At 37.6% G+C, this 21,170-nt stretch overlaps 1 protein-coding gene across 3 annotated transcripts in view; it reads left to right on the forward strand.

Moving 5' to 3' along the window:
* Nucleotides 1-21,170, forward strand: part of MBD5 (methyl-CpG binding domain protein 5) — a 95,386-nt gene that overhangs the window by 64,593 nt on the left and 9,623 nt on the right. For all 3 annotated transcript variants that reach the window (XM_009285293.2, XM_019473620.1, XM_019473621.1), the window contains 3 exons: nt 10,852-11,880; nt 13,637-13,848; nt 15,583-16,791. In XM_009285293.2, coding sequence (XP_009283568.1) covers nt 10,852-11,880; nt 13,637-13,848; nt 15,583-16,791 — 2,450 coding nt within the window. The remainder of the gene's footprint in view (nt 1-10,851; nt 11,881-13,636; nt 13,849-15,582; nt 16,792-21,170) is intronic.

Below are 21,170 nucleotides of genomic sequence, written 5' to 3' on the forward strand. Positions count from 1 at the left end.
TAGACATAATGCAAACTGTCAGATCAGTGATGTTGCAAAAAAAAACCCCAAAAAAACCACCTCCCAAAAAACCCACAAAAAGAGAAGCTGGGTGGCTCCTTGGAAACATAAAAGTGGGAATACGCAGTGGAACTGGGGATGCTCCTGGCTCTGTGTATACTTCAGAAAACCAGAGTTAGGATGTGGCGTTCTGGCTAGCGGTCACTCCTCGTGAAAGGTACAGAAATACTAGAGATTTCAAAGGAGGGCCACAAAATTGATACGGGTGGTGGTCGATCAGACCTCGGGATGTAAGCCCTAGAGGCAGTGTCGGTACTCTTGTCTTACAGGAGATCCTGAAGCCAGGCTCACCTCCCACGCTGTGAGCTTGTCAGCAGACCAGATGCCAGGGCATTGAGCTGGATGCGAGGTATTCCAGCACTTGGGAATGCCCTGGAATCTGCTCTTTCAAAGAAGTAGCCAAGGAATAGCATCTCTTCCTATAAGTATTTATACTTGGGCAGTATCTGAAAAGGTGGAGGGCTGAATTATTTTTACCTTGTTGGCAGACATTTGATGACGACTTCCAGTGGCTGAAAGCTTGTAAATTCAGCATCAAAGAAACGAGTGGCTTCCTTTTTGTGAGAATACTGAACATTGAAGTACTCTAGCAGAGGACGTGTTGAGTATATGAAAAGAAAGAGTCTTAAAGAAATTTCACAACCCAAGTGTGCATAGGATCGTTCTGAATGATGATGGTGGTCACTTCTGACCTTAGCATCTGCTCAGCTCAGTTCCCCTTGTGCTGCCCTCCCATACTGACCTGTGGGCGGCACGGAGAACTGCACTGCTTTCACAACGACTGCTCGGAATACTTGTATCTCTGTGTTAACCATTATAACGTAACCTCATTATCAGGATTTAATCCCAATATAACCTAAAGGACTCACGAAAGACTTTTTTTCTGCCAAACTGACAGTTGGCTAGAGCTAGTCAAAGTGGAGCGATCAGGGATTGCCTTCCCTTTGCAGAATCAGAAACTGTCTTGTTGATAATCATATTACAGCTCAGAAAAAAATTCCCTTCAAATCAGACCGGCCTTTGGTTTTTTTCTTCTTCAGCAGCATGGGGTATGATCTTCGGGAGATGTCCCACTTTTCTGCCATTTGTAAAGTTTTGTTTTCTCTTGCTTTTTGCCTGTAGCACAAAGCTATGTCTCCTAAGGAATGAATTGCTTTAGTCTAACTAAAGGATTTGTCCTCTAGGTGAAAAATACTGATCTGTGCTATGAACAGTATCACTTCAGATTTTAGTTTCTGTGAACATGGGGTTTTTTTGGTAGTTTGGGGTAAGTATTCTCCCGTATCTTCTGGGAGAGCTGTGAATGTAAATGCTTTAGATGGAAAGGAATGATGCTGCAGTCACGTCCGTATTTTGATGAAGTGAGGAACCTAAAGCATAAAGTGTTACATGAATAAAAGGTTAAATGTACTGTTGGATGTAGCGGTAGTCATCAACATAATGTAGGCCCTTGCTTCTCTGAAAATGGTCTTTCCTATGCATCAGAGAAGATGGAGTGTTTTAGAATATATCACATTAAACATGTACAAAGTGGCATATTCTAGTATGTGAGCCACTGGATTTGCTCCCCAAAATTACTTTTAGATATCATGGAATTACAAAATCAGTAGAACTTTTTGACTTTGAATTCAGAAGAGTATCTGGCTGGCATCCTTTATGGGGCTTTTTATGTCTGAGAAAAGTTTCTTATTAAACTTAAATAACCGCTAGACAGGATGCCAACCAGCTACTCTTCTAATTATAAAGCCAATTGAAATGTTCTATTGATTTTGGGTTGCGGTGTTTGTATAAACATACAGAGGGACTTTTCTCCGGTGGGGGGGTTGGGTTGTGATTAGAAGGAAGCACTGTTATTTAAAATCTGGCACTACTTTTCAATGTTCTACCCCGTTTTCCTTTGTTATTATTTTGGGGAGACAAGAATGGGGAAAATGTCCTACATGAAGAATAAGATTTCTAAGTATGAGACATGTATGGTAGGTCAAGTCTGCTCCCTACCCTGCCATTGAAATGAATACTCTTATTTATTTGCTCTTTTTAGCTCTTGATAGAAGATTTATGCACAAAAGCACTCTCATTCTCTGAACATAAAGGAATCACTGACTTAGTAGGCATCAGCAATCATAGTAGGTAAAACTTAATTGTTAATATGATAGACGTTTATACAGTCGGTGTAAACATACTTGCTACCGTGAAGTTTACAATAGAGGAAAAATTTGGAAGGGGAATAGATTTTTCTTTTCAAATTACCTCTATTTATGAATGTTTATTGTTGGCAAGTGCTAGCAAATTGGAAAAACTTAGGAATCAGCTCAATCTCTACTTAATTAACTCAGTTGTTTAGTACAGGGAGCTGAAATGAGTAAGCCTCTAATTTTAGTAGAAGTGGAAAAAGGAAACGTAGGAATAATTTATTTATAGCTGTATCAGGCGTGTTATGCTGGTTGAGTTCTGATGAGTGGAGATCAGAAATGGTAATATTAACTGAACGCTGGCTTGTCGAGGGTTACGATGGGATCACGTACCGCTTCTCCTGCATCCTGGGGCACGTGCTCCAAGTGCGAGGCTCTTTCATGAAAGGTGCAGTTACGTAGACCTCAACGTTGCTACTACAGCCTTCATCCTTGTCTTTGAACTTGATACCATCAATGTATATTAGCTATACCCTGACCTCACCTGCTGTTTGGGGCCCTTCAGGCACTGCTGTACAGTTTGTGAATTGCAGCGGCGTTACCTCTGTGATAAATACCAAGATTAAAAGTTCAGCTCTGCTGAGCTCCGCTTACCGAGCACATCACTCGCTTAGACACACAGCTTGGGTTTTTCTTGTGTTTATTTGTTTCTTATAATTTGAATTTGCCGGTAACTCACAGACTTTCAGTTAACCGGACTCTTATCTGGTTAGTGTTTTAGCTGCCATACATTTTTCTAGGAATTTATATTAATAAAAGTTAGAGGATTTGTAAAAAAAAAATAAATAAAAAAATAAATGCAGAAAGGTGAGTCTTATTTTATTAAAGATATGATTGTGAAGAAAAACTGAATTATTTATATGAGATTTCCCATACATATTTAGCTCTCCACATCTTCTGAAAATATTCTTAAGCAGAACCAGCGGGCAACTCCAAAACTTGCTAGAGGGTGGAGTGGGGATTATTGAAAGAAATAATGCTTTTGATTGAATTTTTAGTTGCCCAAAGTTGCATTAAAATGTTTTACCTCATCTGCAATGCATCACCCACAACTGTGAATGGGGGAATGATACAGGACGAGATCAGACTAAGTGCCAACACTGAGTAAATACTGAAGGACTATTCCTTCATTTGTATGCTGTTGTCTTGACAGTTTTTTACTAGAAGACTGCTTCTGCTTTCTGTTAACAGCTAAGTGCATAAGAACAGTTTTCTCAATGTAATTTTAAAAACAGCAATGATGGTAAAATGCAGAAGTCGGAAGAGACGGGGCAAGGGGAAGAGCCAAGACTGAAATTCAGTCAGGTATTTTTAAAAAAAGCCTAATTTTAAGGATTTCTGTTGTCCTAGAAGCCGCTTTTTGCCCTTCCCCCAAAATTTTGACAGAGTCATTCTTGGCTAAGTCACTTTTCAGAAGATGCAGAGACTGCATGCTGTAGTCCTCAGTGATTTTGATCCTTAAAATAATCTGTTAAAGCAAGAGTTTGAAAAAATACTATTAAGAACAGGGCCAACATTACAGCTGTTTTGCTGTAAGTAAAAAACAAAATATGATCGTGCAGCGTTATGCCATTGGTAGTCATAGTAATATGCTCAGCTGCTACAGTGTTAAGCGTGATATTATGGATAGGCAGTTAAATCTGTTTCACAGAAGAGCACGTTCTGTGCAGACGGAGTGTTGTATATGAGGGGAGGCCACGTTTTTAACTGGTTCTGCTGGGCTGAGAAGGATGTTTTATTTATTGGTCCATTGTTCATGATTTCTCTTGTCTCAAGGGAGCGCGCAATCTCAATAAGGAGAACAACTGACAGTAGTTTGCTGTTAACTGCTGAATTATGGTTTCTTCAGAATTGAAAGCACTATAATAAATGTGATACCAGATAAATATCTTAAATGTTTTCCATTCCAAAAGAAAATGGAGAATATAATTATAAAAATGTATAGCTCTTGGTTCTAAGTTTATAGGTAAGTGATGGAATATGTAGTTAAAACAAGAACATGTTGTCTTGAATTTTTAAGGAACGTGAGGTCATACCGCTTCCACCAGCAGTTATACTTCCCTGAAAGTTAAGCCTCTTAAAATCACTAGTTTAGCAATATTGCCACTGATGCAAACTATGTGTTCGTATCTCTAAGTTGATATTCATTCTTACTTCATATTAGCATTGCAGTAGCTTCTGGAGGCCTCGAGCATGGACTGGTGACCCTGTGCGGTAGAAGTTGCACAAACCATTTGAGATATAGTAGTAATTACGATGCCTAAGTGATCTTTTGTACTTTCACACCTTCATCATCTCAGGGTAAGGTATGCAGTGAAACTTTCCTCTCTCCACTCTCTCTGGATCTTTTTGAAAGCATCTTGCAGATATCTTCTGAAAAAGCTACTGAGTTTTACCCTAGGAGAGGTTGGAAGTGGTGGAGGTTTTAGCAAGAAGCCCATTACATGACCAAGGAGTTGAATGTGAGCTTCTGACAAGGGTTTCAAGAACTTGAAAGGTTCTAAATTTAAAAAGCAATAAAGAAAATATAAAATATAAACTGCATTTTTATTGAATATGCATAAAAGTAAGACTTGAGAAAGTGGTATGTATAACACTTATTTGTTTTCAACTTAAAATGTTTTAGATATTAATGCCTAATGAGCAAGTTCTGCACTTTTAGTTTCCTAAGTACTTAATACACCTGTCTTATCGGTTATTTTTATTCTACAAATTCCAGCAATGTACTGTTGAGACTATTGAAATATTAGAATACGTAATGGATAGCTTCTTATAGAGAAATGCGTTGTAAATTATTCTTTCTATTGTAATTTTCTAATTGGTATATTTAACTGCAATTTTTTAGGAAAATACATATATAGTTAACGTTCTTTAATTTGGTAGAAGTACTTTTAGTTTCTATGAAGACTACAGTGGTTTGCTTTCGGTTTGAATTGTCTGGTTTATAAGGAAGCTGAGCATTATTCACGGTATGTGAAGTCATGACTGTTCCTACATATTTTTATGCAGGCACAATTCTTCTTCCACTGCAGAAATGTTATACGGTTTTTGACTCATTACTTTTGTTTCGTTTGAAATCAGCAGCTCATACCCCAAGTTATCTTTCTAAGGACAGCCACTGAAGCTTGCTGTCCAAGTCTTCATATTGTTCAAATCTTAATAGTGTTTAAAAACCAGGACTCAAAACAAGGTAGACCTCTGGCTATATCCTACCATACCAATAGCGTGTGTATCCATATGTGTTCCTGGCTTTGCATGGTAGGACAGTGCTGAGATATGAATGATAAATATCTTCCACTCTAATGTCTTAATTTTAAATGAGCAGGGAGAGTGAATCTTCTTGAACACAAACTGATTTCATAATACCCATTATTTTATTGCATCTGCTGAAGAATACCTGTCAAGCAATACTTCAAAAAAAGGAACACAGATAAAATCCACACGGGAAGATAAACCTGCTTTCAAAAGAAAACAAAATAAAAATGCTCATAAATAAAATACTATAGCCCACAAAGTAATAATTTAAAAAATGTATATCCTATTCAATTTTCATTTATTTACTCCCAAAACATTTATTTGACCCTCTGAGAGAACAATAGATCTACTTTTTCAGTATTCTGGATATTTCGTCTTCTCACTGCATTACAAAGATGGTTCCTTTTTCTCAACAACTGGCAAAAGAACTTTTCGCAGACGTCTGCGTCTGCAGGAGCTGGAAGCCAGCGTTCGTCTTAGGCTTTTATGGCTTTTAGGCTAACTCCTTCATCTTTTTTTCATTCTACTTTTAAGAGCTTCTGATTATTAAGGACTGTTGTTTACTGAGCTAACATGTACAATGCCTTGGGTTTGCAGGATTCAAAATACCACGTTTTTATGAAACTTGGACTCAAACTTGTGATTTCCTTTTAGCTTTCAACTTCCATTCGCATTTCTCATCAAAAGCCTCCTAACTGTCATCTTGGAGCCTGGATACAGTAATAACAAACCGTTTCATGGTGGAGTTTCGGGTGAGCTAACGCACTGTCGAAACTCTTTGCTGCTACGGTGCATCTTCTTTTCTTCTGGCTGTCATCCTTCTCCAGGCCTGAAGGAAATGCAAGTGGTCAGGACTGCAGTCCTGCTTTCCTTACAGCACTGCTGGCCAAGACAGCTTGTTTGCGTACGGGTCTTTTTGCAGCTGACGTCCACCACCTGGTTTCCACTGTCATCCCGCCCTCTTTGAAAATTCTAGTAAATACAATGTGTGGGTCTAGATATCACTTTGAATAAAAGACAGACCTCAGAGGACATCCAGAGTCAGTTCCAGATCAGCACTGCTATGCTTTGGTGCTACCGCCTGATTTGAAAGGACAGGCCTCTTATTAGGACTTTTCTTCTCTTGCACTCGCAGTGTAGCTTACACCGTTGCTTTGATGACACGTTACATTTTTCCATGCTGTTTCAAGAGAACTCTTCACATCTTCACGCTGCCGATGCTGGGCATCACATTCTTCTCATTGCACCTGGTCTCCTCATGAGTCAAAAAGACAGGACTGCTCACGTTCGTCCTGGATCTTGGTGATTTCATTTTGAAACTGGGGAAGGATAGTTCAGAGGGCTCTCCGAGGGCTCTCGTGGTCCTCCGAGAGGAAGATGGAATTTTGCACCTCCTTGATGCAGCACTATCAGTCACAATTATGGAAATTATACATGTTTTATAAAGGGGAAAAAATAATTCAGATTTTGTCTCTTGGATTGGGGCTATTCAGAAGATGTCTACCAGTGCTATATTTTAATGAGAATGGGTGTGCATGCATTTCTTCATCTGGAATATTGACTTGTTGGAGATGGTATTTTGGAAGAGATCCAGAAATCATATTCTGGCAATTCAGTCTGTTGCTGGAGATAGATTTGTCCCAGAATGCCGTTGTAAATATTGTATTAGCCAATTCAGGACTTTTCTACACCAATTCCTACTGTGCCTTTCTGTGAGGCAGGTTTAACAGAAGCTGGGGGAGAGTATTTGCCCGTTATTTCTTTTCCTGCTGAAGTCTGGCTGCTCATCGCCTCCTCAACTCCCAGACTTCTCAAGTCTGGATTGAAATAAGGACACATTTTCTTCCTCCTACTCAGAATCCATCAAGATTTTTTTTCCCCCAGTAGCAATTAATTAATTGCCTAATTAATCTGGAGAAAGGCAAGTGTTGAATGCGCTCTAGACCTCTCAGGTTAGATCTCCAGAAGCAGTGTTTGACGGGGGATAGAAATCAGAGCAGTGTTTGACAAAAACCTAGCAACAATTTTACAAGTTTGAGATTTACTTCACACCAGATACTATTCCGTGTGGTCATTTACCTGAGTGGAATGGAAAATAGGATCATAAATAAATGAGAAACAGACATTAGTCCACTTGAAAATATCAAAATTAGGTTTTATATTCATGAGAGCTCTATATATAGAATAGTTGCCTCGTGTCTGAATTAAAAATCTATCCGTGTGCTGCTTAACACATTGAATGTGATTTCTACTAGCGAGGGACGCCTTTCTTAGCTACCGAGAAAAAAGCTTGTATATCTGCCTTTCCCCTATTGCAGGAGCAAAGAGTTACCAAAAAAATATTGCCTGAAACGAACTCATGCTTAGAAAGCCCAGTATATCAGACTATTCCTGCAGGTCAGGCTAAGCTGATGGTAGCCTGCTTTTATCTATATGACAGTAAGATTTTGTGTGGAAGGTCATTTACAAGTGGGAGGAATAGCCAGCTGAAGATGTTCGGGTATTACCTGGTCCATCTTAAACTAGATTACAACCAGAGAGGCTAACGTTAAGTGTGTCTCGAAGTGCAGCGACAGAGTTTTGCTTCAATGAGCAATTTTTCAACCAACATTATCTAAGGGGCCTTATGTATTTTTAAGTACGGTAGGCATCCATCTTGTGTCATTTGAGTGGTACAGCTGATTCTTCTGTTAAAATCATGTAGGAATGACTTTGTAATAGTATTTCTTAAATCTGTAGTTTGGCCTTTGGGACTTTTCCTAATATTTAAATCCTTGGAGTGTCAGTTCTGGATACTGATTTAAACAAAACAACAAAAAAATTTGAAAATTTCCTTTTTTGTGAGCAAACAGGTACCTGATAGTTAATAATGTGTATCGCTGTGGGCTCTGTAACGTACTGATCCATTACAAGCCTGGTGTGAGTGTTTGAAACTATTATAAGTGGGTGTGTTTTCTCTGGTGAAACAAAAAGAATTTGCTTTTAGCCACAAAGATTGTAAAGATTTTTCTGTTACTTTCCTAAAAATGCAGTTTAAAATATTTCAGAGATTAGTAAAAACAGGAAGATGCAGTTATATTTTAGTTTAGGTTCTCTGGGATTTGTGTAATTGAATTTGAGTAGCCGGAGTTTATGGTTGTGTGTTAAAAATAAATAGTAAACATACACATTTAATTTAATTTTATGTTATGCCGCTCATCTGTATGAACTGTGTTTTACTATTGGCTTATTTACAAAAATAGCAAAATACTACAAGGAAAAAAAAGTGCACACACATGAAAAATCTTTTTAACATGTCGTCTCGGTAGGTCATGTACGCCTTGATGTGTAAACATGTGCTTGAGAGACTCTTTCTTTTTTCTGTTATGTTCCATTTTAGAGGCATTGCCAGAGGTGGCTTCTCTCCAGAATTGGGTAACCAGTAGTAGGACAGATACACTGGCAGAAAACAAACTTACTTGCCATAGCTGTGGTTTTCATTCATCTCTACCAATAGGTTTGCTGTTACTGGCTTCATCTTAGTTTTGAATAATTTCCGAGCAACTTGTCTGATAAGCAGCTTTTCATTGACTTTTATTGGGAAGGTGTCTGTAATCTGGAAGTCTGTATTTCTGAGCTAGAAAGCCAGGGAGGGCATGGGTGCCAGTTTCTCACGTATATATGAGGCATTTGCCAGGCCTGGGGGTGCCAAGATATAGAGCATTTGCTATTCCTGCCTGATCTGAAATGTTAAACACAAAACCGTAAGTGGAAACCCAATGGGACATATATTTTCAGTGCATGGTTGGGGTTTTTGTTCCTCAAGTGCATATCTGTTTTTTTGTTCCAAACTGCTGCCTAGAGAAATGTACTTGTCATGAAACTGCTTTTATTGCTTTGTTAACGTATTTCTAATCACAGCAGAATAGGATATCCTCTGCTTTATGATTACAATTTGTTCTTACTTTATCTTTTGCTAATTTATTATTTAATATCTGTACTGAAATGTGATAATGGTACCTGGGAGAAGAGGGTGTGATCTTTCTTCTCATGAATTCAATGCAGTGCCTCATGTACTGTGTTAATTTTGTACCTTTTTGAGTTGTCATCATGTTACAGTGCTTGAAGAATGGTATTTTAAGTCACAAATGATGTAAAGATTTGATTCTGTTCTTACCAATTAACAGCACAGTTGCACATCCCTTTTCAAATAGTATTTGTTTAGAAAAATGATAATTGATGCTTTCTGATAATCGATACATTCTGATCTCTGTCATGTGAGCTAGATTTGCAGGGCAGTTGAGAATGGAAAATGATTTTATTGCATCAAAAGCATAGTTAAATACATTTATAATTATACAGTTCTATATACATGCAGTATATAATTCTAATACCTATTTTTAATGTCTGTTCTCCAGTGAATCGCAATGAATAAAGTAGAAAGGCATAGTTCAAGGCAACTTCACTTGCTTTAATTCTCCTAGTCTCCTCTCATACGTTTTTTGTGTATGACCACTGTCAATTCAAGACTCTGCCTTAAGTGAAAGACAATGAATAATTTATTTTATAGTTCAACTTTGGTAAAGGGGTATAAAGATAGTCAAATAACCTTTATTATTCTCTCACTCCTTCCGTGTAACCCCCTCACAGTAAATCTACCCAGTTGGTCTTTCTTTTCATGCCAAGTGATGGATATGACTAGACCACCCCAATTTACTTTTTTTTCTTTATAAATTGTTGGGGGGTTTTGTTTGCTAACCTACCTTGACCGTACTGTATTTTGCTCATTAAATTTTATCATAGGCATCATCATGACATGTAATCATCATCGTTGTATTTTTTCTTCATGAGTCCAAAATAATGCTTGAAATAATAATTCTCCAAAACCCCGTTAATGGAATAGAGCTGGAAACAGAAGAGCATAAGGTTCACATCTACATTTAGATCATGTACTCACACTCGTTCACACATCATTCATGTCTCCCATTGATCCTTCTTAGTAGTTTATGTCATACTGGTCCACGACTAACTATATTAAGTTATGGTTGCTTTTAGGTTTATGCCAATCAAAATATGTAATGAATTAAATCCTCATATCCCCACTCAAAGAAATTTAAAGGGAATACACGTGTATAGTTAAATAATTTCTGATGAGATGTGGCACAGCACATAGTGTCTGAAGTAGCTGATGGCAGATTCATTCATATTTAAAAAGTACTCAAGTCTGGATGCTCAAAACATTTTTCTTTCCTGTGCATGGATATCAAACATTACTGGTTTGGATTAACCTAGTTTCTTTATAACTTCGATGATTGTCTCCCAGCAGGCAGTATTCTATTAATAGTTTTGTTCTTTTGCATTGCAGGGGGTTCAGGACCATCATCATCAATAGCCATAGCTGGCACCAGCCAACCTGCCATCACAAAAACAACATCTGTGCTTCAAGATGGTGTTATAGTCACTACTGCAGCTGGAAACCCACTTCAGAGCCAGCTGCCCATTGGGAGCGATTTCCCTTTTGCTGGCCACGAACACTCGCTTCATTTTCCGCAGAACAGCTCTTCAAACAACAATCTTCCACATTCTTTGAATCAAAACCTCCTCAATTCTCTACCTATCTCTTTGCCAGTGAATCAGCAACATCTCCTAAACCAGAATCTATTAAATATACTACAGCCTTCAGCAGGAGAAGGCAAGTCTGAGGTCAACCTCAACCCTTTAGGTTTTCTCAACCCGAATGTAAATGCTGCTTTAGCTTTTCTCTCCAGTGACGTGGATGGGCAGGTATTACAACCTGTTCATTTTCAGCTTCTAGCAACCCTCCTCCAGAACCAAGCCCAAGCAGCTGCCATGCTTCCCCTACCATCTTTCAATCTGACCATCTCAGATTTGTTGCAACAGCAAAATAACCCTTTACCCTCAGTAACACAGATGACAGCCCCACCTGACCATTTGCCAAGCACTCAGTCAGAAAGCAACAGGGTGGAGACCCTTTTAACCAACCCCATGGGCAACCCTATACCAAGCTTTTCAGGCACTGACACTACTTCTAACCCCCTGCTCCTCCCAGCTGTCTCAGGGGCCTCAGCATTAATGGCCTTGAATCCCCAGCTGGTGGGAGGTGTCCTGAACTCTGCATCGGGCAACACCGCTAATCATCCAGAGGTTTCCATAGCCACCTCCTCCCAGGCAACCACTACCACAACCACTACATCATCAGCAGTGGCAGCACTGTCTGTCTCAACCCTGGGTGGTGGGACAGCAGTGGTGTCAATGGCAGAAACATTGCTGAACATATCTAATAATGCTGGGAATACATCTGGTCCAGCTAAACTCAACAATAACTCTGTGGTGCCACAGCTACTTAACCCTCTACTGGGGACAGGTCTGCTTGGTAAGTTCAATTTCTTCACAGATATAAAAGGAAAAAAAAAAAGGAAGAGGGTTGGGGAGGGGGAATTTCGGATTCTAGTTTCTATTTTTAAAGACTCCACTTTATCATACTTTTTTTTGTAAGGCTTTTGTATGTTACAGCTTGTTTATTTCTATTGAGAAAAACATAACTGTTATTGTAAGAAATTTAAAATACATTCTCATTTAATTCAGTAACATTTAATACTGGTTTTGGAAATTATTTTCTATTCCATTCTTAATTCTGATGCCACCTAGACCTACCTACCTTAAAATTCTGTAAGCAATTGGAGTGGTTTCATTTTTCAAGGAGTAAAAGCACAGGTGCATCTCTGGGATGCAGCCGTTTCATTTCAAGTGCATGTGGCATCACAGGGTTAGTACGAGTAGCTGCGCAGTAGATGAAAAATGGCCAAGTGCATTTTTCCAAATGAATCAAAAGTGCCAAAACCGTAAGCACACTCCCCGTAAAGTAATCCATAAAGCACTCGAAGTAGGTCCTTGCACAAGTTCAAAGAGGAAGGTTGCCCTTCGAGCCTTTTATTGTGTATTTATATTTTCTCATTTCTCTGATTTTTTTTTTTTTTTTTTTTATTTTTTCATTTCTCTTTTTTTTTTTTTTTTTTTTTTTTTACTTTAGCTTGTAGTTTAGAAACCCAGGGTATCTCACTTGACAAACACCTACATCCCAGAACAAGTGATTAAAAAGCCCTTAAATACAAGTTTTTTCTCCTGAGTCTTTTGATGATTTTTAGCAAGAATATGTAATATAGTTAGTACTCCTCTGTTGTTTGGTCTATGTAATCTGATTAATAGACTAGTAGGAGGAATTAAATAGTGGCAAAGAACTGATAAGTATTTTAACTTAATACCTCGTACTTACCTACTAAATGGCTATCGTGAACTCAACCCTACTTTACATTTTCCATGTAAAATACAACTAACCAATGATGCTGCAAATGGCAATTTTAAGAAAAACATGAGCTTTTAATTGTAAAAAAAAAAAAAAAACCCACCCACCCTGGGAAATTGATACATTTTTAAGCTTTTCATAAAGTCAGGTTCACCAGCGTATTTATTTTACTAGATCATAAAGTCAGGTTCAACAGCGTATTTATTTTACTAGAACTATAATTTTCATGTACAGTGAGATTTTCATGTAAAACAATGTAAATACAGTTGTTTCTCTAGAATGTAAAAAACCCAAATTGTTCAGAGTGTTGGCTGACATGTCTGTGAGCCAAAAAGCCTTTGCTCATTTGCAGTTAGCTCATGTTATTTTGTCATAGTTAATGAAAAGCTAGTTTTGTTGGGGTTTTTAAATTATTTTCTCTTTCTCTCTCTCTCTCCTCCTCCTCCTCCTCCCCCTCACCACCCCAGTACTGTTTGAAGCAGTCACTCTTTGGAAACTAAGAGTAAGATTCCAAGACGCCGAATATGATAGAAGCTCATTCTGCCATACTTGGCTGTGTACCGTTCCAAAGGCAAAGACAGTCATGTCAGAAACCTTTAGAAAGAGTCCAGATAGATGTGGCATGCAAAAGAAGGAATACTGAAGAAATAAAGGAATAAAGAGTAGGAGGCACATGCCTTGAGGACCATTCCATAGACGATTGAAGGGGAAAAGTGTTGTTTTACAGAGGCATTTGCTTAGCAGTCAGTTAAAATTTGAGTCAAGGAAATTCCTCCTGACTGTTGAAAACTATACTGACTTATGTTTCCCTGTGTTTGAATTACAGGTGACATGTCATCTATAAACACTACTTTGAATAACCATCAGCTGAGTCATCTCCAGTCGCTATTAAACAACAATCAGATGTTTCCTTCAAATCAGCAGCAACAGCACCTTCTCCAGGGGTATCAGAACATGCAGGGCTTTCAAGGCCAGCCCCCAATTCCTGGCCCAGCTAACAACCCAAACCCCATGGCGTGTCTGTTCCAGAATTTCCAGGTAGAAAGCAAAATGAAATCAATATTCAAACAAATGTGCAGCTCTCAGTAGGTAAAATTACGTCCTCCATAGTTTGATTTTTTTTTTGCTGAGTGATTAAGACAATATGGTATATACAATTGCTTGCCTCTTTCAGTAGTTCTTGGATTTTGCAAATCAGTAACATTTCTTCCTGAAATTTTATACTTCCTTCCTTAGAAATTGGGTATAGTTTCTTTGGAAAGAGTTATGCTGCATGTATTGAAAAAAATACGCTATGTATGTTCTGACAATTACTATACGTTTTTAGCAAAACTATTTTCCATTCCGCAGAAATGATCATAAATTCCCATTTAGACCACGCTAACAATTCAGTGGTGAGAAATAAATATTGATACCACTTTGCAGTAATTAGAAACTTAATAAATTATTTTAGGATCCTCTTATATTCCTACTGAAATTGAATGGAAGAGCTGGCTGTGATGTGGATTGTATAGACTGAAGAAAACAAGCATTAGAATGAACGTTACAATGACAAACTGCAAAAATGATAACTCCCTGCTCTCCACCTAAATAGACAATTCTTCATAATGCAAGTTGAACTATCAAACTAACATACTGACAGGAAGCATAGCAACCAAAATAGGTAATAAAACCAGAGTTAAAATACATATTTATTATTCAGTATTGCCATGGTTGCTGCAGAACTCAAGACGTGAAGACAGAAGCATGCAGATAATGCCAGAAAGTGCTTTTACCCTTTAAGAAGGAAAAAGAAGACGTGTCATTTTCTCTGTGTAGATGTTTCACTGCTATTGCAAAATCACAGTCCTCTAGCTGCCTATTGCCTCTCTTTGTTTGTGTATGAATTTTGGTAGCTTTATCTCAGTATTTTTTGCTTCAGATTCTCAGTTATGTAAATAGTAATGGTAAGTATTTAAAGGAGCTTTTGGAAATATTTCACCCTTGTTTTTTACAGTTTTTTGTAACAGCACTATTACTGACATCATCTTCACTGCCTACGTATGTGACAAGAAATACAAAAAGCCCAGTTACTTTAATCTGAAGGTTACAGTTTACTGTGGCAGTGCCTGACATTACAGCTGCAATGCAAAGGGATGCAGGCATGGTCTACAAGGGACTGAAATAAAAAGACATCCCACGAGAAAAGCACATAACCGAAAGGGGAAAAATAGAAATGTTAGCCAATTCCAAAAGGACAGTGGTGGCCTGCGTTCCAGAAATTGAATGAGGAGCATACAAGGAGCCCAGAAGAACAGTTGGTAGGGAGGAAAGAAGCAAAATTAGAGTCTGGGAAGGAACGAAAGAGAATAGTTGAGAACAGAAATACTGAACTTGGTGGAGTTGTTTAGGACTTGAGAGAAAAAAGGAGGGTGCTGTACTTCAATCAGAAGAGGAAATCCCTGAAAAGACTCTGAAAGAGATGATAATGTAGTCTCAGCAGTGCATGGTGGGTTGTATAATTTCATGCAAGGCGTCTATTTTGATCCACAAGGGAAAGTCTAAGAGCCAGTGGTTTGTTTTCCTCCAAATTATGCTTTTTTTGATTTCTGTCTAGCTTGTTCAGCATTAAACCTCGTAACTGATGTGTAACCAAACTAAAATTATGTACTGTAACAAACAGTCACCCTGGCCACCATCCTGATTTTTGTATTAAAATGAGACAAAGTTTGTCTATTGAAATGGAACTTTAGGCAGAATAGCAATTTCCATCTTTTTCTCTACCTTTTCCAGGTGAGAATGCAGGAAGATGCTGCTGTCCTAAACAAAAGAATGATCACTCAAATGGGAATGGCACCAGTTCCTGAGAGCTCCAGCACTATGCTTCCTCCTTTCCAAGAAACATCTTGTGATTTGCAGCAAAGAACTGAACCACCTCTTGGACAACAGGCAAAGGATAACCTCAATGTCGCTGCTCAGGGTGATACATCGGTGGACGCTATCTACAAAGCAGTTGTAGATGCTGCAAGCAAAGGAATGCAAGTAGTAATCACCACTGCCGTTAGCAGTACAACACAGATGAGTCCCATTCCAGCTTTGAGTGCCATGAGTGCCTTCACAGCCTCAATTGGTGACCCATTAAATCTTTCTAGTGCTGTCAGTGCAGTAATCCATGGAAGAAACATTGCCGTTTCTGATCATGAAGGTAGGATAAGGAACACTAGAGGAACACGAATACTGAAGAATTCAGAGCACAGTAAAAATTCAAGTGAAGGGGATGGGTATGAATATTACAAATCAACAAGTTGTAACACACCCAAAAAACAGTGGGAAGGGGAGCAAAGTCCTGTCAGTGAGATAAATAGATGGAAGTGTGATGAGTTTCTAGACCACTCTACCCATATCCATAGTAGTCCTTGTCACGAAAGGCCCAATAACATCTCCACGCTGCCATTATTACAAGGCGAGCAGCATCAGATACTGTTATCACAGCGAAACTGTCAAAGTGATAAAATGTTGGAGGAGAATTTCAGGTATAACAATTACAAAAGAACTATGATGAGTTTTAAGGAAAGACTGGAGAACACTGTGGAACGATGTGCACACATAAACGGAAATAGGCCTCAGCAGAACAGAGGATTTGGGGAGTTGCTGAACACTTCTAAACAAGACCTGATTCTGGAAGAGCAATCTCCAAGTTCCTCAAATAGCTTGGAAAGTTCGTTAGTTAAAGACTATATCCATTACAATGGAGATTTTAATGCCAAAAGCATTAATGGGTGTGTGCCTAGCCCTTCAGATGCTAAAAGCATCAGTAGTGAAGATGACCTAAGGAACCCAGACTCCCCTTCTTCAAATGAGCTGATACATTACAGGCCGAGGACGTTTAATGTTGGCGACTTGGTCTGGGGCCAAATCAAAGGACTGACTTCATGGCCTGGGAAACTAGTCAGAGAAGAAGAAGTTCACAATTCATGTCAACAAAACGCTGAGGAGGGGAAGGTATATTTATATATATATGCACCTATCTATCTATCTACACATGTACCTATGCCCATACAAATGTTTATCAAAACTATCTCGGTCCATTCTTTATTTTTTTCTTTGTCTCTTACTTTAGTAGTACAAATTGCTTTTTTTCAGAACTATAGCTTGCAGAACTGAATTTTTCCCATAGTTATCTAAGGAGAAACTTCTACCAGTGCCATGAAACAGATTATATTTTGGCCTGATTATGCTTTACTAACTAATTTGTGCACAAAAGACTTGCTACATAAAAAATGTTGTTAACAAAAATTTTGGCCATTATGCTTTACTAACTAATTTGTGCACAAAAGACTTGCTACATAAAAAATGTTGTTAACAAAAAATTGTTTAACTTACATTGTGTATTTAGTTGAACTTCTGGCTGTGTCCAAAGAAACTGATATGGAGGTATCTAAAAGTGTTGAAAACTGCAAAAAGGAAAACTGATCTAATCCGATTGAGGAGTCCGTAATAAGTAAAAGCTTGCTGATTCACACATACACTCTTTAAGAGGAAATGCATGCGCATTTTCACCTTGAAAGGAGGTTTTGACCATCTTCTAATAGTGAGGAAAGCATTCCAATTTGCTCTTTCATACTAAAATCCTTTTTTTTTTGTCAACAAATCATATGCTTGTCGGGGATAAATCAGAAAATACAGTTATCAAGGAGTTATTCGTTATTTTATTATGATAAATATTTCAAATTCTGGTCTCCACTACTTGTATAATATTATATTTTTGTAGTTCTTATAAAATATTTCACATCTTCCGTATATAAATATTTTTAAGTGCCATTTTATAAAACGCAAATTTTAAAAATATGTGAGCAGAAAGGAAAGATCTAATGAAATAACGTTTTACCTCTGACACAAAGAAATCAAACCGCTTAAAAATTATGTCTTTTTGTCCCCACATACCTGCCTAGTACATTGCACAACAACAGTCATAAGAACGTAAGAACGGTGATAGTGGGTTGGACCAAAGTATTCCTTTCCCCAAAATTTGGCCAGCAGCGGATATCGGGAGGAGAGAGAGTAGGAGAACATGTTGAGGAATGCTTCTTCACCAACAGCCTCTGACTCCCACCAGTGCATAGCTCAGGAACTTCGTGAGCTGGAACTGGTGTATCTGTGGTGTAACCACTGCTGGTCTTACTGCAGTTGGTAATTGTAGAGTTATCTGAGGTTGATGTGCAAATGTAATTTCCCCAAACAGTCCAACAGGTCTTTGACAAATTGGTACTATAAATAACTGGGGTGATGTTTGGCCAGAATGGTTTCAACCCTAGCTCAAGAGAACTTTAGTCTCTCTTTACAGGTGCCTTCTCTGTTGATCTCCTTAGCCACAGAGGTTTCAAAGGGCTCCCGTCTGAGTATGCTGAATTTATTTACTTTATAGAGAAATCAACATGCTTTAGTAACAATTATTTGAATGCTTAAGAGCTCATTCCTTATAAAGGTTAGATCCCCAAGTTACAAGTCAGTTTATAAAGTATAGGCAAATGAGACAGACGGCAAACTAAAAGATCAAGCAAAACTGGAAAAATTAGGAGGTGTACAATACCACTGTCCCATATGAATTACGAATACAGTAATTACACTGCACATATGTTCTGAGTATGCATTTATGTATTAACTTCACAAAAATGTGTATCCATATCTATATGACTGGTTTGATACATTTGAAGAGCTTATTTTTTTTAACTTTTGTAAAGAGGTGAAATTTTTTTTGAACACATGTTCAAACACTCCTATAACATGTTGTACAGCTACATTCTTCAGTTGTTTGGGCAGCCTGGTCTGAAGGAAAGGGGAAAAAAAAAATCCCAAACAAAAAAAAACCCACACCAAACCAAAAAAAACCCCCAACCCTTGAAAACCAAAAAGAAATAACAAAAAAAAAAATCCCAAACAAAAAAAACCCCACACCAAACCAAAAAAAAAACCCAACCCTTGAAAACCAAAAAGAAATAACCTTGAAAATCAAATGGTCTTCAGAAATTCTGCGTTTCAGAAAATCCTGAAAGGTTACAATTCATGGCGAGAGTCACTAGCAGCTGTTCCGAAAATTGTATTTTCTGCAGAGCTTTCTTAAAACATCTTTTAAAGTATTTGTGTAATCAAATGTTAACCTCCTGTATATTGTAACATTAGTTTTGCTATGCTGTTGGGATTTCATGGTACTTTGTATATTCTCTGTTCTTTATATCATACATAATTTGATTTTTGTTTCCATTTAAAAGACTTTGGGTATTAAATGTAATAATGCTTCTGTTTGAAGAGCTGCTAGAATGGTGTTTCCCGAACAGGAGAAGGGAGGAATATTGCACCTTTGTTTCCTAATGAACGCTTGCTTTTTGGCTATTGGAAAATTAAAGAGGAACCCAAGGGAAGTGCAGCAGTAGCGGCAGAAATTTCTGAAAAGGAAAGAAGCGAGCCTGAAGCTACATGCATCCTAAAACGGAGGATGTGTATTTCATTAAGTAATTAGTTTGATTATTATCCAAATCAAATCACCTCAACAGGAACAAGGCTTTGAGAGCAACAATGTGAAAGTCAAAGGGTTTGTGTGAGCAGTGGTTGCCTGTTGGTAGTGCAGTTCATAGTGATTTTTACGGGGCGAGTATCGTTCTCAGTAGGACTTTCCATCAGTTAAACTAGGTTTTTTAAACGGAGCTTTTATAGTTCTACAGATAATAATAGGTGTGATTTATCAGTGTCCTGAAAATCTCATTTGTATGTATTATTTAGTGTTGTAATAGCTTATTGTAAATGAAGGCATATGATATTATTAATTCAAATATATCTGTTATAGTTGCTTCCAATACCATGTTATGGTAGCAATTTGATACTACTTCTTCAAAAAAGCGCTAGCAGGTTTTTCACTGTTCTACCATCACAAAATTCCAATAATGAAGCTATTGATTTCTTTTCGTTACTTAAGTCCCTTGTGACCCAAACGTGATATTAGCTCTTCATAAAAATATTTACCATTGAACTTTCTTATATATCTAACGGCAGACATATACAACCCTTTGCAGAGTTTGTTCCTTATATGCACATGTATGTCATGGATATGGATAATGCACAATTTAGCATTCATGACAACTCTGTCACGTAGTGAAGTGTCCAAGGTAAAGGATCAAGATGATTATGGTATTGCCCTTTAATTCTGTTCAGTTTGAAAAATAGAAGTTTCTTCTTTAGCTGTTTTTCAAACGTTCTATAAAATGAAGTCTTGAGCTGTAGTGCATTGCAGAGAGAGTAACATTGCCTCCGATAAAACCGTTTCAGTGGAGGAGATGTAACGTATAAGCTTCTGAAGCCGGTTTGCTCATTCTGCCAGTGTTGTGTGCCTTTTCTTCTCATGTTTATCCTTAGAAAAGCTCCGCAGGTTTTAAATAGAGAGTATTTCTTATGTATGCATTTGTAGTTTTCCAAAGTCTGATTAGGAGAGGAATTATTTGAAGTATTTGCAGTCTTACGTTAAAAGTAAGCACAATTTTAAGGGAAAAATGCCACAATCTGTGGCATGATTGAATCTATTTCATGAGAACAGAAATCTTGCCTCCCCATGTGCGGATTTCACCAATAATAACTCTTGCCAGTAAGTTCCTGAAACAGCAGTATTCCCCAATTTCATTATCAGATGCATAAGTTCCAGATGTGAAATTTGGTCTAAACATATATTAAATTGGACCTTATTTCTAGAGATTTTGACAACTTGCTCACGCATTAACTTCACATTTTCACGTCTAAAATTCAGTTTCATTGTGAAAATAAATTATTTAGTAATTGAAAGGCTGGGTTTAGAGGGAATTTAGATTTAACTTTATTTTTCAGATTGTATATAGGCATGCTTAATAAATTTGTATTTATAGAATTAATTTTCCTTGTGTCAGAATACAAGCTGTACTTTTTAATCAAACAAATGCTATGTAAGGTTCCTGTTAAGTTATGCAAAGATTAAAAAATAAGTCAAGCAAAATGTGGCAATACTGACAAAGAAAAAGGAATTTATCATTTCATTTTCTTTAAATTGATGTGTTTAAATACCTTTTTTGTTTTTTACAAGCAGAAATGACTGAGCCAAATCAAAATAATACGGGAGTTAATTGGACTAATGTTTTGAGAATGCAAATGATAAAATCATACAGATGATATAATTAATTTTCTTTCATTTTTGTATTGTTTATACTATCACTAACTGGTACCTACCCAGTGGTGCCAGTGATTATACGCAGCGGTTTAGATACAGATTGCTTAAAAGGTTATAATTCTGGTTGAGTTCAAGAGAACGTAAATTTCCAGTTAAAGTACTTTCGATACCAGTTCAGCAACCCTGTTGCGCACGT

This window comes from Aptenodytes forsteri, unplaced genomic scaffold (assembly GCF_000699145.1).
Source record: "Aptenodytes forsteri isolate BGI_AS27 unplaced genomic scaffold, ASM69914v1 Scaffold380, whole genome shotgun sequence".
Taxonomy (NCBI): domain Eukaryota; kingdom Metazoa; phylum Chordata; class Aves; order Sphenisciformes; family Spheniscidae; genus Aptenodytes; species Aptenodytes forsteri.